Source organism: Myotis daubentonii, chromosome 2 (genome assembly GCF_963259705.1).
Source record: "Myotis daubentonii chromosome 2, mMyoDau2.1, whole genome shotgun sequence".
In the NCBI taxonomy this organism is placed as follows: Eukaryota; Metazoa; Chordata; class Mammalia; order Chiroptera; family Vespertilionidae; genus Myotis; species Myotis daubentonii.
Genome location: NC_081841.1, coordinates 219,061,311 through 219,076,170, shown reverse-complemented (window position 1 = coordinate 219,076,170; position 14,860 = coordinate 219,061,311). Strand labels below are relative to the sequence as shown.

The window sequence follows — 14,860 nt, the reverse complement described above, 5'->3', positions numbered from 1 at the left end:
TGCAGGGAAAGCCTCGCCGTCCCAGGTCACCGCCCTCTGAAGAGGCTGGGAAAGTCACAGCAGTCGCTTGTCACCTAGGAGGCCCCAGTGAATGCTGCCATTTAGATTGTTTGCAGGCAGGTACCTGTCACCTGGCTCTCCCAGCCTTCACACTGGAATGAATGTCACTGCTTTGCAAAGTTTCAACACTTGGCATATGCTTCAAACAATAAAAGTGTCAAAACGGGTTCTGTTGCTATACATTTTATTATTCGTCAGGTAGCCTCACGTTACAAGTTTCTCTTGATGGGGAGAAACCGGAGACTCTTTAGCAAATACCACCGAAAACACCTGCATGTAACGTTCACTAATGGCTGTTTCCTCTGCTCACAGCTCAAATTAAGAGGACCTTGACAGATGATGTGTGTTAACTCTCTACTTGTTAAATATATCAGGTAATTGATGCAAAACACAGAAATTAAAGAATTTTCCCCATGCTGCATGTGTATCATTCCTGCTAAAAATCTGTCTATGGACCTTGTAAGGAGAAGGGTAAAAACAAAGTTTCATTATCCAAAATATGTCAAAACGTAATAGGCTGGAGGGAAGTTTTTTAGACTGTCTTTCATGCCCTTACAAGGCCGAGTGAAAGGTTGCTTTTCCTCTAAACCACCATTTCTTAAGTTGTTGCTAAAAATACTTGGTGGCGGGCCAGGGTAACATAATTGACGTTGCTGAAAAATATTTGGCTAAGACCATAGCGTGCCTGACTGAATCCCAAGTCCGTGACCTTGAGCAGGTTACCTAACCTCTCTGTGCCCCAGTTCCTTCATCTGTAAAATGATGATAAAAATAGCACTAACCTCAGGACCGCTTTGAGGATTAAGAGAGTTTGTATTTCAAAGCACTTTGAACACTGCCTGGCACATGGAAGCACTAAGTAAGTATCTAGGATTATTATTTGTGAAAACAGACACTTTGAACTGAGCCCTGCAAAGTATTATGCACTCAGTGCTGTGTAAGAACCTGTTCCCGCTTACCACCAGCAACTGAGGCCCATCTATTTCCTAATGAAGAAGGAGCAATAATAGACCCCAACTGCAGAGGGGGTTCTTAGTTTGATTGAAGTTCTGAATTCCAGTCTCAGTAAATAGGTATCATGAACTTAGGGGCTTGGGAGGCCCCAAACCTGCTCCAAATTTTCACTGGCTGCCTATGACCCAGGAAAATGGAATATACTCTCCCCTATCCTGTGTTCTCCACACGGGGGTCCCCAGGAATCTTCCGGATGCTATCTAGCACGACTCGTCCGCCTGACACCTCTGCTGCCATCACCATGGCTCAAGGACATCACGTGTTTTCCTGCTCTTCTTGCTTAGAGTTTCCTTAATTGGCCTTTCTACTTGCCCAGGGCCCCCGCTTCTTAAATCAGTGGTTCTCAACCTTGGCTGCACATTAGAATCGCCTGGGAATCTTTTTAAAATCCTGATTTCTGGGCCTCGTCCTCCGGAAATTCTGTTTCTTTGTTACTAATGTTGTGGCCTCACCCCATAACAAAGACACAGAATTTCCGGAGGATGCGGCCCAGGAATCAGGATTTTAAAAAGAATCCCAGGCGATTCTAATGTGCAGCCAAGGTGGAGAACCACTGTCTTAAATGGTCCACTCAGATTCCACCTCTTCTCTGAGCATCTCAATTCATAAGAATGACATTAACGATTTGAGAACAAGTATTTGGAGACAGAAAGGCCCAACTTTTTTTTCAGTCTTAAGTTAGTAATCACAATCCGACAAATATTTGTTGACTATCTATCAAGTGCAATCCCAGGGCTGCTGTGGGAAGTGGGAAGATGAATGGAACACTCAGTCGATAAAGCCACGTTTTCTAAGACATGACAAACGTGTGAGAGGGAAATAAAAGCTGTGAGTCCTAATAACCTCCTCCGAGCCCCTCTCCTCCCTCCCATTTGCTAATAAATAGGCCATACAAGACCCAGGGGCCTGCTCGGCCACAGGAACGTGGATTTCAGGACAGAATAAGAGGACGAGGTCACAAAGCGGGCATGTACCGGGCAGCCCAAGGACGAGGGCAAAGCCTCAGAGCAGAGAAAATGACGCCCACGCTTCTGCGGGCCTAACTGCCCCTGCTCTCAACCGTGTAGCCGGTGGCTGGCTGCACTCACCAGACTCCAGCATTCCTTCCATTACAATCCCACTGCCAGAGCCCGAGGGGCGACTCACTGCGCTTGCGCTGCAGGGCGCGGCTGGGCGGGGCCTGGGAAGGGATGGGCGGGGCCTAGCCAAGAAGTTGACTAGGTGAGCGGTTCCGGGGAGGGGCCTGCGGCTGGACGGGGCGGGGCCTGGGGCGGGGCGTGGCCTGCGATTGGACGGGGCGGGGCCTGTGGCGGGCCTGAGGCGGGGCGGGGAGGCGCCCGGGCGCGGGAGATTTGAACCAAGAGCAGAGTGAGCGCAGAGCCTAGGTTGCGCGCCGGTTGTCCTCTCCGAGCCCTGACGCTAGGGCCGCAGGGCCGGTTCCGGAGATGGTGGAAGGACCAGGCTGTGCTCTGAACGGAGAGAAAATTCGGGCGCGGGTGCGCCCGGGCCAGGCGGTGACGGCCGTGCGGGGGAGCGCCCCGCAGAGCCCGAGGGGCCCTGGCTCGCCCCACGCTGCCTCGGCGGCCGCGGTGCCCCCCCAGGTGAGCCGCTCCTGTAACTTGCTCTGGGGTCGCGGGGGAACTTGGGATAAAGACCCTGTAAGGTGCGCAGTGTCCGAAGTGTCCGCTCTCCGCTCTGGTCCTGGCTCCCCGGCCTGGTTTCCCAAAGTTTATCTTGACTTCCTGGGCTGGGGGGAGGGGGGCCGCGCTGGGCGCCTGCGCAGTGGCGAGCTTCTGAGCACTCAGGCGGCCTGGGGTGCCCAGCAGGATTATTGCAGGTCCCCTGGCTGAACTGCACAGCCCAGCAAGGGAAGGCTCCCTTACAGCTACAGCTGCGTTTTCCGCCATGAAAATGGTCAGCTCTCTGCAACCTGTCACTTTTGTTTTTCATTACATTTTTTCAAAAATATATCTTATTCATTTTTCATAGAGAGGAAGGGAGAGAGATAAGAGCGTTAGAAACATCGATGAGAGAGAAACATCGATCAGCCGCCTCCTGCACACCCCCTACTGGGGATGTGCCCGCAACCCAGGTACATGCCCTTGACCAGAATCGAACCTGGGGCCCTTGAGTCTGCAGGCCGACACTCCATCCACTGAGCCAAACTGGTTAGGGCTTTCATTACATTTTTAAGGCAAGCTTTCAGCATGCAATTCTAGCTCCTGGCTGGCCCAACATGCGGCAGCTGTTAAGTGTGTCAGAACTAATTTATAATTCTTAAACAGCACACGCAGAATTTAGCACAAACCTTCCCAGGCAGTATTGTCATCTGATGAAGGGGAAGGGAAACCCAGTTGTGGTTCCCTTAAGTGAATTTCTCTTTAAAATAATCTGTAGCACAGCATCTTGCCACTAGGGCCTTTGCTGCGGTTGGTGAGCTGTTCCTGGGGTGAGTTTAGAACTTACTGAAGAGTCTGATGAAGCTATCCAGCTTTGAAAGTCGGCTGGATGTGCAGACCCTTGTGTTTCATGCGATATCCTGCTGGCTTTCAGTTCTCCTGTGAAGCTTCCTGGTAACCTTTGTTCCCGCAGGAAGTCGCCTGCTGTGAAATTAGCATGTGCTTTCAACTTGAAACAAATGAGGTCCTAAGACTGAGAAAGTACAGTTTTCAAACTTGGAAAAATCATGTTTCCCTCCTCCTTCCAACTGCCTTTGCATTTTATTTATTTTGACTTTATTTGTCAGTACGTCGTCTGCATCTCCTCTCTTATTACAGTGTTTCTTAAAATCTTCTCAGGCTGTCCCATAGATGGATCTTGGATGGTCTCTTAGAATGTGAAAATATTCTTATGAAAATTTACCCATTCAACAAAACGTTGAATATTGAAGGAACCAGGGGGACAAAAGCAGCTCTTCCCTTTGTGGGACATGGATTGGGTACCTCCTCACCTTCTTAAATGGTTGCTGATAATGGTTTTCCCTTAATGTCTCAGGGTCGTTGTTACCAGCATTAGATAGAATCCCAGAACAAGAGGTAGCCGGCAACGGCTAAGGCTTACAGGTGAGGAGAGGAGGGCGGTGACGTCCCACGGCCACGGTAGCTTTAATCATCACGTTCAGTGTGATGTCCAGAAAAGGACATCCGATTCTCTTGGTTCAACCCCTTCCTTACTTCCTGATCTGTAGGTGCTTATTTGCTCAGGGTTAGGTTAGAGAAAAATCTAAAACTTGTAGTTTAGTGCCTGGGAAAGGACAAATCCTGGTCATTGTTACTTTTTCTCCCAGATCAGGGCTTTCTCACCAGAACCCTTTGTCTTTTTTGTAATCATTTGTGCCCTCAAATTATGTGCAAAGCGTTTCGCCTCCGGGTGAAGTGCTTGAAGGTTCCGCACTTAGAAAATTGCAGGCTGTGTTTTGATGAATGGACCGACCGAGACCTCTATTGGGGGGCGTGGGCACTCTGATGGCTTAAATTGGCATAGACGTGACCTCTGAATAAGAAAAGTGTTGTATTAGGAAATTTTTGAAAAGGTAGGAAAGCCAGGAGAAGAAACTGTGAGAATAAACCTGGTATACTTTTCTTCCTCTGGGGAGATGGCGTCACTGCACTAGAACCTGAAACGTTTCTCTGTGGAAAAGCCTTCATCTGCTCTGAGGAGCTCATCTTCCCTTCCCCACGGCCAAGGGGGATGCGTGGTTATCAGCCCCGGAAGGCGCGTGCTGTCTCCCAAGATCCATGTGGTTTTGACGGTTTCCTGTTATTAAGCCACTTGACAAAGGGAAGGTGAACCCTTCTCAATCATACTTACAGTCCTGGCAGAGGAGATTTCCGGCTCTATTCCAGGGGAGCGGGGGGCGGGGAGGATGAAATGTTCAAAAAATATAGTGACCGGATTATAAGGGTCACCATGGGCAAGTCAAGTATATATCGGGCTGTTGTGTATGGTTATAGCAAAGACAGTAGGCTTGTGGGAAATCATTTCTTGGATTTGGGCAGCTGGAGCTCATACAAAGGGGATTCTACAGTAGGACCGGTAAATACCTTGTAAATCTTAGGTTTCATGCAAAAGCCCTGGCTAGTTCCCCCGCGATAGCGCTCAACATCAGTGGGGCAAGCCGTCACTGGTATACCAGAATTTACCCCCTAAGACGGAGTTTAAAAAAGCAGTTAAAGCATATATGCAGGTGCTGGACATAGCCAATCACCCATTAAAAAATCATTTTTTTGTCCCAAGTATACTGTCCAGAGCTGACGATTTTAGAAACTGGGACTCCTATGACTTGGGTCAGGTGTCAGTGTGATAGACAGCTGAATAAAAGGATTTTTACGTATCATTTTCCTCAAGACTAAAGAGAAGTATTGGAATCCATGTTTTTAAAGCAATCCTTTAATTGCTAAGGAAGCGTCTCATTAAAACCAGGGCATTCGAGGACTGGTTGCTGAAAGCACATCAGTGCCTTCCTGAATCCCTCTTGAAACCTTCCCATAGAGCTCTTTTTACTTGGTGGGAGATTCTGGTAAATGTAATATTTTGTTTTTCATCTAGCTTTTGATAGTCATGAGCATTTGGTCCTCTTATACTTAAACCGCACTCCATTGCAGATAATTAGAAAACAGGAGTCTGGGGTGTTAATAATTTTCAAAGTAGGTTAAGCAGATGGCAGAGTGGAAGTTTTTGCCAAGAAATCTTGGGCTGGTAAAGCAAGATGGGGGTGGTGGGTGGGGAGACAGCGGGCCTGGGTTTTAAAGCCACACTCAGATTTAGGAGGAAAAGGAGGAGGGAGCAGATTAACCCCCAAAATGTTCACTGCCCTCCAGGCATTGAGTGGGGCGCTCAGGGGTTTCCTCAGCGTCCCTGCTGTCCCCAAGGAGCTTACAGACAGAGGAGGACGAACCACGTCACAGCATCACTCGGGGTGGTGAGCTCCGTGCTTGGGGCCCACCTGATGCCAGGTAGAAAGCCTCACACTCACTCTGCTCCGCAGGGGGGACGGCTAGTAGCAGGAGAATTACAGACTCTGCCTGTGAGCGAGGAAGGGGTCATGCTAACATCTCATCTTAATTCCTCATCAAGTATTAAAGCTCGTCCCAGGCAAGGTCACGCAGCACCCGCCCCTGGAGCCATTGCTGCCGCACTGGCCACCGGTCACGTCGGGTCTGCAGGTTTCCAGACCATTTCTCTACCTGGGCGCTTCCTCCACTTCCCCTTCTGCCCACCTCTGTGCTGAAGGTCACAGTCACCTTCCTCGGGCCATGGCATCTCTTCTCAGTGTCTGTGGAGCCTCTCATTCCATGTCTGTCTCAGCATTTCTCGTGGGGATGGCGTGTTGCGTGTTCTTTTTAATTTGAAGAATAGGACAAAACACGAGAAAGAGAAGTGAGACGTACACTACTCCGTGAAGGGCTTGGTTTGCGGTTCCCTTTGAGGCTCCGTCAGCCAGGACAACACGTGTCGTTTTTCCCTGACAGCCGTGCGGAGAGGGTCAGTGGTCTCATGCATGTGAAGTCCACTGCCCTTCGTGCTCTGGGATTCCTCCCGCTGCGCGGCACGGAATTCACTCACAGGGGCACGCTCTGCGCGCTCTCTGGTTCACACGCCGTCCAGGAACCGGGAAGTTTTGCAGGGCCGGCCCCTGAGACTTCCTTTTTGTAGGTAGCCAGGTTTCCCGTGGGTAGATCCACTCCGCGTTCTGAGATTGCTGGCCGTTGGCAGTAAGTTGGGGAGTAGAGAGATGTTTGCTCCAGGACTGCTTTGCTGCCTGAGGGAGGAATCCTGGATTTGTTTGTACCCGCCCCTCAGCATTGGTTAGAGAGGACGTTTCGGCTCTGCTGGCCAAATATGGAACCAACGTGCTCACTGTAGCTTCTGTGCAGCCCTGAGGCAGGGCCTAGGATTTTAGCACCTAGAAACCTGCCCCCCCTCCTCCCACCCCCCACCCAGGGCAGAAGTCAAGATAAGCTGGGTTTGAATTTCTGCCTATTAAACATTGTTAGGAGCCAGAGCATTTAACTATTTATGCAAAAATAAAAAAAAGATAGAGGTTTTCATTAAGAACATATCTTTTTTTTCACCAGGTTTTTACTGTTTCTCATTGTTCTCTTCTGAAATGTATGTCATGTATCGATTTAAGAACGAGTGGCACACAAACATTTTGAGATGAATCGTACTCTTAAATATTTTGTTTAGCCAGTTCCAACAACATCTAACGAAGTCTGACTGCGGGGTTAGACCTGGGTGTTTTGATAACAGGGTGGCTTTAAATGATCCGCACCTTCTCCAGCTCTTGTCTGGGTGGTTCTTTTCCTGTTTCTACCCTGGATCCTTTAGCGGGAATTCTGCCCAGCAGTGAGGAGAGCACTTAAAAGAGTGATGGAGATCCTATCTGCTCTCCACCTCGTTTCTGTCAGAGGAAGAGCCAGGCCTTTAGCGTGGACCTGGGGGGCACATGATCTGATTCTTATGATGTCAGACTTCCTGTGGGTCCCGTCTCCCTCTGCTCTGTGTCTGTTCCCTCGGGACACAGGACACTCCGCCCCCCGCAGGGCATGTGTATCGATTGCCATTCCTCTTGCTTAGGTGTGGCTCACTCGTGCCTCCTCTAAGACGTGCTCCAATATCGTTTTCCCCACGAGGACGCCCCGATTAAAATTGCATAAAATTGCAGCCCGCTATGCCCTCCCCTAATCTTGAGCTCTTTCTCATCTCAATTTCTTTTCAGAATGTTCTCATATATTGTTATCCTGTTTATTGTTAAATATCTCCTCCCAGTAGAATACAAACGTTCTGAAGGCAGGCTTTTCATTGTGTGTGTGTGTGTGTGTGTGTGTGTGTGTGTGTGTGCTAGCACATGGCCATGTGCATACTCCTGTGTGTGTGTGTGTGTGTGTGTGTTCATTGATACACCCCCAACATCAAGGACAAGGCTCAGACACAGTGGGCGGAGATGAACTCCTCTACAGTGCGCGAGTGCAATGAGGCAGCCGTGGAGGGTGCATCTTTAATGAGCAGAGGTGTCTCTCCAGAGGGCACGGGCACCATTGTCGTCAGAGTGCCCAGTGGCAGACACAGCCCGGTGAATGGCATGAGCAGTGGCAGCGGTAGGTGGGGCGAGGCTTAAACTACGCGGGGTAAGTTCTTGTCACACCGTGCATGTAGCCACGGAGCCGACTCCCCAGGAGACAGCGGGGGCTCCTGCACTGCCTTGCGAGGTGTTGTGGCAGCGCCTTCTGCCTCAAGGTGACCGCGTCCGCCGCTCTGCCAGGGGCTGCTACAAAACACCGAAGTCAGGATTCATGGAGGGAGAGTGGTCTGGGCAGGGAGCAGAAGTAGCGAAGTGAGAGCAGCTCAGTCCCGTGGCTCCCACATTGGAAGGTGTGGAGTGGGCAGTGGGGTTTAGAGCCGGGCAGTGAGAAACAACCCCTGGCAACTGGCCCAGAAGTTTTCAGGCGGCCAATCAGATACTGCGTCTCAGTGCTCACCGGGGGCCAGGCTGCCACAGAAAATAGGCTTCGCGTGAGTGCTATGTACTCACAGCCTGCCATCTCATATCACATCACAAGGGTAAAGGCAGGGAAGGGCCCTGGAAAAAGCCCGATGCCAAGTTGCTGGGGAAAGACACCAGGTTCTCCTGTTTAGAGCAGAAGGAGCGGGAGTGCACAAGATGCAGCCCCACTACGCACCGTCCTCGGTGGCTCTGACCCACGGTGGACACGCACGTACCCCACTTGGTGCCGCAGTGCAAGGACCGCCCCCTGGGTCTGAAATACAGAAACGGGGGGGCGGGGGGCATTTCTGGGGACCATTGATGTGTAGCTGCTTAAACAGGACTTAGGAAGAGACATCAAGCCCGGACCCGGGAAAGACGTCCCCTCGCAGACCATAGACCCAGCACCGGCTGGGAGGGCTCCTTACCTCCCAGAAAGGGAAGCCCGGGTTCGAGGAGGGTGGCGGGGGTGACAGGCTGCACAGAATGGCCTTTTCCAACGGCTTGGGTGGGTGTGGAGTTTGAGATTTAACTTGGGAAACTTAAAGATTTAGGGGCGATTAAAGCACTGGGATGACCGTAGCAAACATCCTCCCTACCAAGAAGCAGGGACAGCGACTGCGGTGTCTGGGCGGCTTGGACGAGACGGGATGGGATGCCCACCGGCCTCCGCCGGGAACCCAGCAGAAGCCAGAGGATCAGAGCACGTGGGTAAACAGTCGCTCGTAAAGGATGCTGGGAGGGGAGAAGAGGCTGCTGATGGAGCAGTGGGGAAGCAAGACCGAGCCATGAACTCAGAAGTGAAGGTTTAAAATGTTAAAACATCTTCTACCGTATATTCGAGATCCTAAAATGATAACACCTAACCCACGTGGAGGCAAAGTTTACTCATCACAGATCTTCATCTGCTCTCTCTGCCATCCTCTTAAAGTGTCCTGGCTAGTTGATAACAACTTTCTGCCTCCTGGTTGGTTGTCATGGAAACCTACATCGACACCCACTCTCTTCCTCTGCACTTGGCTTGAGGTGTGTGTCAGTGGCCGGGAAGGCTTTTGTTAGGGAGAAACCCATGGGGACTCTCGGTGCTTCTCAGTTCAGGGCTCTCACAGATTCCTTTATAAACACAAGGCAAGTGTCAAAGCATGTTTTTCCTCGTTGGGGCCTCCATCGTGCCGGGCCAGTGCTCGGTCATCGTTGACAGGCCCCCGGTTCATCCAGGGGAGATAGAGAAACGAGAGGCAGGTCTTCCGAGGGCGGGGTGGCCTGCGTGTCTGCGGTCCTGGTGCTAGGATCCCCCACCGGTCCTTTTAGGGGTTTGTGCAGAACGGGAAGGCTCCCCTGTGCGCTGTGCATGGGTCACCCCGTTCTTACGGGACGGAGGGGACTAACCCCTTTAACCTGACCTTGTGAACTTCAGGCAGTCGGGGAGTTCTGGCATTGACATAGCCCTTGCAATGTGAAGGGATGAGTGGAACAGTCATGCCTGTTCTTGTCTTAGTCTGTTGTGGGCACCCATAACAAAGTACCATAGAGTGGGAGGCTTAAACACAAGCTCATCTTCTCTCAGTTCTGGATCTAGAAGTCCAAGATCAAGGTCTGGCCTGTTTGGTTTCTGGTGAGAGCTCTCCTCCTGGCGGGCAGAAACCCGCTCTCTTCTCACAGGGCCTTTCCTCTGAGCCTACAGGAGGAGAGCCAGCTCTCTGGTCTCTCTTCTTAGAAGGACACTAACTCCATTGGATCAGGGCCCCACCCTGTGCCTCATCAAACCTTAATTGCATCTGTAAGGCCCTGTTTCAAACACAGGCACAAGGGGGTTTCAAGATTTGAAGGGACAAAATTCAATTCCTGGCATTTCTCAATCTTTTTTTTTTTTTAATACCCATTATTCCTTCATCCCTTATGCACTTTGTTTTGCATGGGATGGGGGGAGGGTGGTGGGCGTCCTTTTCCTTTATTGTTGACATTGTTGGGGAAGGAGAGAGGAGCAGGCCTCGGGTAAGAGTCCTTTCCTCTGGGGGCCTGGCTTTGCTCTCTGGTTCCCCACACCCACCGGACGTGAAAGCCGGAGCTCCCGTGCCATGGTCCCCGTAAATGCCTCTGGTAGGGTGGCTTCGGGTGCTGCTCACCCTGGGTGTTCCCTCCCACTCTCACTGGATGGGGGACCTCCTCTTCCTCTTGCGTGCTGGCTTCCGAGTTCATCATCGCAGCTCAGAATATCCTTCTCCTACTCTCCCCACCATTTTTAGCTGTTGTGATCGGAATGCTCTTTCGGGAACCCTGGCTGTGCTTCTGACAATGGAAGGCCGTGTCCTCGCTGGTTTTAAGACATTCGCATCATTTTTCTGTGTTTCCTTCTCACATCCGCAGAGCTGCGTGGTCCTGGAAGAACCTCATTGTGATTGTGCGCCAATTACTTCTTTGTTCTTTTCCACCTCAGTCTTCTGGCCTCTCTTATTTTAAATGACTGCCTAGTAATTGGACAAAATGCATGTAAACAGCTGATTACATGGGCTTGTTGGAGATCATTTTTTCTCGTTGGCATACACCTGGGCAGGAAGCAACAGAAGCACATTTAAGAATGAAGTGATAATTTTGTTTACACGTGTGTGTGTGTGTGTGTTTTCCACTAGGCTGCCTCACAGAACAATGATAGCGGCTCCGGCGGGGTTTCCCTGAGGCTGTTGCATGGACACGTGTACCGCGGCGTGGAGACTTTGGGGAAGGAGCTCTTCCTGTACTTTGGGCCGAAAGCTTTACGGTAAGATAAGCCCGTGCAGCACATCTTAACCTCTGTTTCAAGCTGGGGAGAAGGCTTTCCGCGCCGTGTGCGGGTGTCACGTTGACTCATGTAGAAAGTGCTCCACTTTTAAGGGGGCTCTAATGGAGGGGGCTGGGAGTCCATCATGGAAAGCAGTGCGCAGCAGCAGAGGAAAGTGTGATCGGAGGGCTGGGCTGTTTATTTCTTTTCTTAAGAAACCGAGGGGCTCCGAGGACTTCCCAAGCGATACTAGAGCAGCACAGCCCGGCGTGTTCTTATCCGAGCTCCCTACGCAGCTCTCGCCCCCTCTGCGTTCACCAAGTGTTTGTTGCATTAGCGACATCAGCCTCTTGATGTTTATGACAGCTCCTCGCTTGGTTTCAGTGGCCCTCTAGATTTTTGTATTTTCCCCCTGCTTTCTTTCTCGGAAGCCTGGGACAGAGCTGGAAACTTATTTGTAGAATTCAGAAACTGTCCCCGGAGCTAAGAGGCTCCCCGCTGTGCCACGGGGCCCCTGGAAATTCACTGCTGTTTTGCTGACACAGGCCACGCAATCTGCTGCCTCGGTTGCCTTAATAATAAAAAGGTTGAAATGTAGGTAATTGCCTCTTAACTTTTGCAGAACAAGAAAAAAGGCCCCCCTGGGTGAACATGCCTGTCTAATCCAGGTCTGTCAAACACAGCCTGCGCCACTGCAGACCGTAACGATGGGCACTGCTTCCTCGAATGTTTTTCCCGTTTCTCGAAGATATTGAGCAGTTTTTATCATAAAAGAAAAGCCCTCTCACTGTCCCCCAGGCTTCCCACTGCAGGTCCATCATGGGCGCGAAGTGGCGATGCGTGACGGTGATGAGATAGTCAGAGACCATAGCACTGATACTCCTGCATCTGGTCTCCCGTGAGCTTGGAGGACTTCCGCGTTGATGTCACTGCTCGTCCTTGGAGGTGTTCGCCATGGTCGGCAGCTGCTGTCCCTGGACGACATGGTCACTTCCCACCTGGAGCTGATAAGATCAGCTCACGCGCGGGGTTCTGCAGAGCTCTCTGCTGTGGGCTGCCTATCGTCCCGGGCTGGGTGGTGGAACACTCCCGGCGGTGAGCGAGGAGGACACCGTGGAGTCCCTGTCAGATCGGCTGGGAGCATTGACGTGTGATTGATCTCTGGTGTAAGGCGCAGGTTTATTTCCGGAGGGCGAGAGGCAGGTCTGATCAAGGGCTCCCCACCGGGCTGATAAGGGGCAGTCTTTTCTGGTGCAGGGCCATCAGCAAGCGGACAAGGGCAATCGCCTCTTCACACTAGGCCCAAGGGCGCCATCCCTGGAGAGGGCGAGCCTCGGGATCCGTGGGGAGGAATGTGGCGGCGGCTGCCTTTCACTCCCTGCAGCCTCAACGACTATTTGATCAATTCAAGGTCAACGGCAGATCAGGTGTTGGAATATGAACTGAGCCTCCTAAAATCAACGGTAGCCCCGTTCACAGTGGAAGTCCCACGCTTCTTGGGAGGACGGATGGCTCTGAGACGGAAATGTGCTAGTTGCATGAGGCTGCAGGCGGGAGCGGGAGACAGACATGCGGGCCTCCCTTTTGACTTCTGTTTTCCACCCACCGGCGGCCTGCAGTTCCGAGAGCTCATGGCCTGAAGTGTGCGTAATGCCCGCGTGCAGTTTTCCCCTGAAGGCGGCGCAGCTTTGCACAATGAAAATTGCCCGTGGATTTGAGGGCATCTGACAGGGCAGGCCCTGCATCTTCCTGGGGTTCGCTTGTTGTGAATCTAGATTAGAGGCAATGCCCTCTGTGAGGGACAGTGCCGTGGAATGTATGCGCTTCAGGAAGAGACAGATCAGAGAGGGAGCATTTCTCTTGCTGAGAAATGTACCGTAGCGCTCAAGTGCTTGTAACAGCCCCGCAGAAACTGCGCATTACTTCGTACACACTTGCTGTAGCTGTGCAGGTGTGGTATGTGTGGCCAATACCCACACCTCTGAGCACTCCCAGGCGCTCTTCCTCTATAACAAACCAAAGCCGTTTTCAGTGTTTTGTTGTGCGTCTAACAAGTGCTCATGAGAGCAAACTGAGAACTAAAGAACCAACACGTTTACACATTCACTGTCGCGCTGCCAGGTGTAATCCCCGTGAGCCGTGCGTGCACACACTGCCGGTGTGGGGGGCGCATCCAGTCCATCTGCCAGTCCGCCGCCCAGACACGCCCACCCTGCAGGCTGCCGCTGGCAATCAACAGGAACGCAGCTGTTGCATCTTGCACCCACATTTTAAGGATATATTTTTTTAATGGCTCTGTCTTTCCAGCACACTTCGCTATTTCCAGGTTGTGATGGGTATGTGAGGGGTATGACTGATGGTTTGCAATTATCACAGCCACGCAGAAACGATATCTGAATATTTGAGAGGCCTTGCCATCGCAGAGAAGCTTTCTACATGATCGATTTTGTAATTTATCGCCGTCTAAGCGATATGGTCCTCTAGACAGACAGGCAAGAGCTCAAGTGGCAGTTCTCTTCAGCGCGGTGAAAGTTCTCGTGGAACTCCTCAGATGCAGCTTACAACAGTGGCCATAGACATCGTGCTTGTAATCGGCTTTTGTAATCTGTAACGTGTCAGACAAAAGAGAAGTGTGATGAAGATTCTCACTGACTCCTGTACTCTACATTCGTAGACGCCCGCTGTCGTCTGCCCGGCACGCCCACTTGTCCCGTGGGGACGTTATTCGTTCTGGACACTGGTCGTCTGGCCAGAGTAACCAGCGTCCAAGTTGCATTGAACGTAACCTCACTAACCTTTTCTCTCAGACACCGTCTGCTGGGCCAGTCTAAGTTTTTCCCAAGACGTTCTGACCGGAGCTGAGCAGGGTCAGGCTCCCTGTGAGGCAAGAAGCCGGGGATGTGACATGAACAGGGACATGGCCATGTCGCCGGGCTTGTCAGGAAAAACAGCCCACAGGAAGCAGCGGGAGTCTCCCTCCACCTGGGCCCGAGGTCCGCTACACCCCTGCTCCCCGCAGGGGCGACTTCAGCCCTTCCTGAGCGCCTGTGAGTCCCCAACACCTAAACTGCTTTGAGTTGGGTCCCCGTCGCTGGCAATTAAGGAAGCCGACCGTTACCGAAAGGCACCGACTTCCAGTTATGAAGTGAGAAAGCCACGGGGATGAAGTGCACAGCGTTAGTAGTGCTGCATGGCGTTTTTGAAAGTTGCTAAGTGAGTGGATCATAAAAGTTCTCATCTCAAGAAAAAAAACATTTTTGGGGGGTAACTGTGTAACGTAAGGGGTGTTAGCTAGACTTATTGTGGTGACTATTTTGCCATGGATACAAATATCGAATCATTATGACATATAACTGAGACTAATAGGATGTTATATGTCAATCACACCTCAATTTCAAATAAATGTGACTTTTTTCTCCTCGTTAGCATCTCCATCCTAAGTAGAAGCAGACCTGCCTTTTTCCTTTTTACATGGTTAAAACCATATCTTTTAATCCTTTTTAAATTTTTTTATTGAATTTAGAGAAAAGAGAAAGGAGAGG

General features: G+C 51.2%; 1 protein-coding gene across 3 annotated transcripts in view; it reads left to right on the top strand.

Moving 5' to 3' along the window:
* Positions 1 to 2,412: 2,412 nt before the first annotated feature.
* NEIL3 (nei like DNA glycosylase 3) overlaps positions 2,413 to 14,860 on the top strand; it is a 33,985-nt gene continuing 21,537 nt past the window's right edge. For 2 of the 3 annotated variants that reach the window (XM_059685793.1, XM_059685792.1), the window contains exons 1-2: positions 2,413 to 2,675; positions 11,191 to 11,318. In XM_059685793.1, coding sequence (XP_059541776.1) covers positions 2,520 to 2,675; positions 11,191 to 11,318 — 284 coding nt within the window. In that variant the 5' untranslated portion in view covers positions 2,413 to 2,519. The remainder of the gene's footprint in view (positions 2,676 to 11,190; positions 11,319 to 14,860) is intronic. The other variant, XM_059685794.1, reaches the window with a different exon arrangement.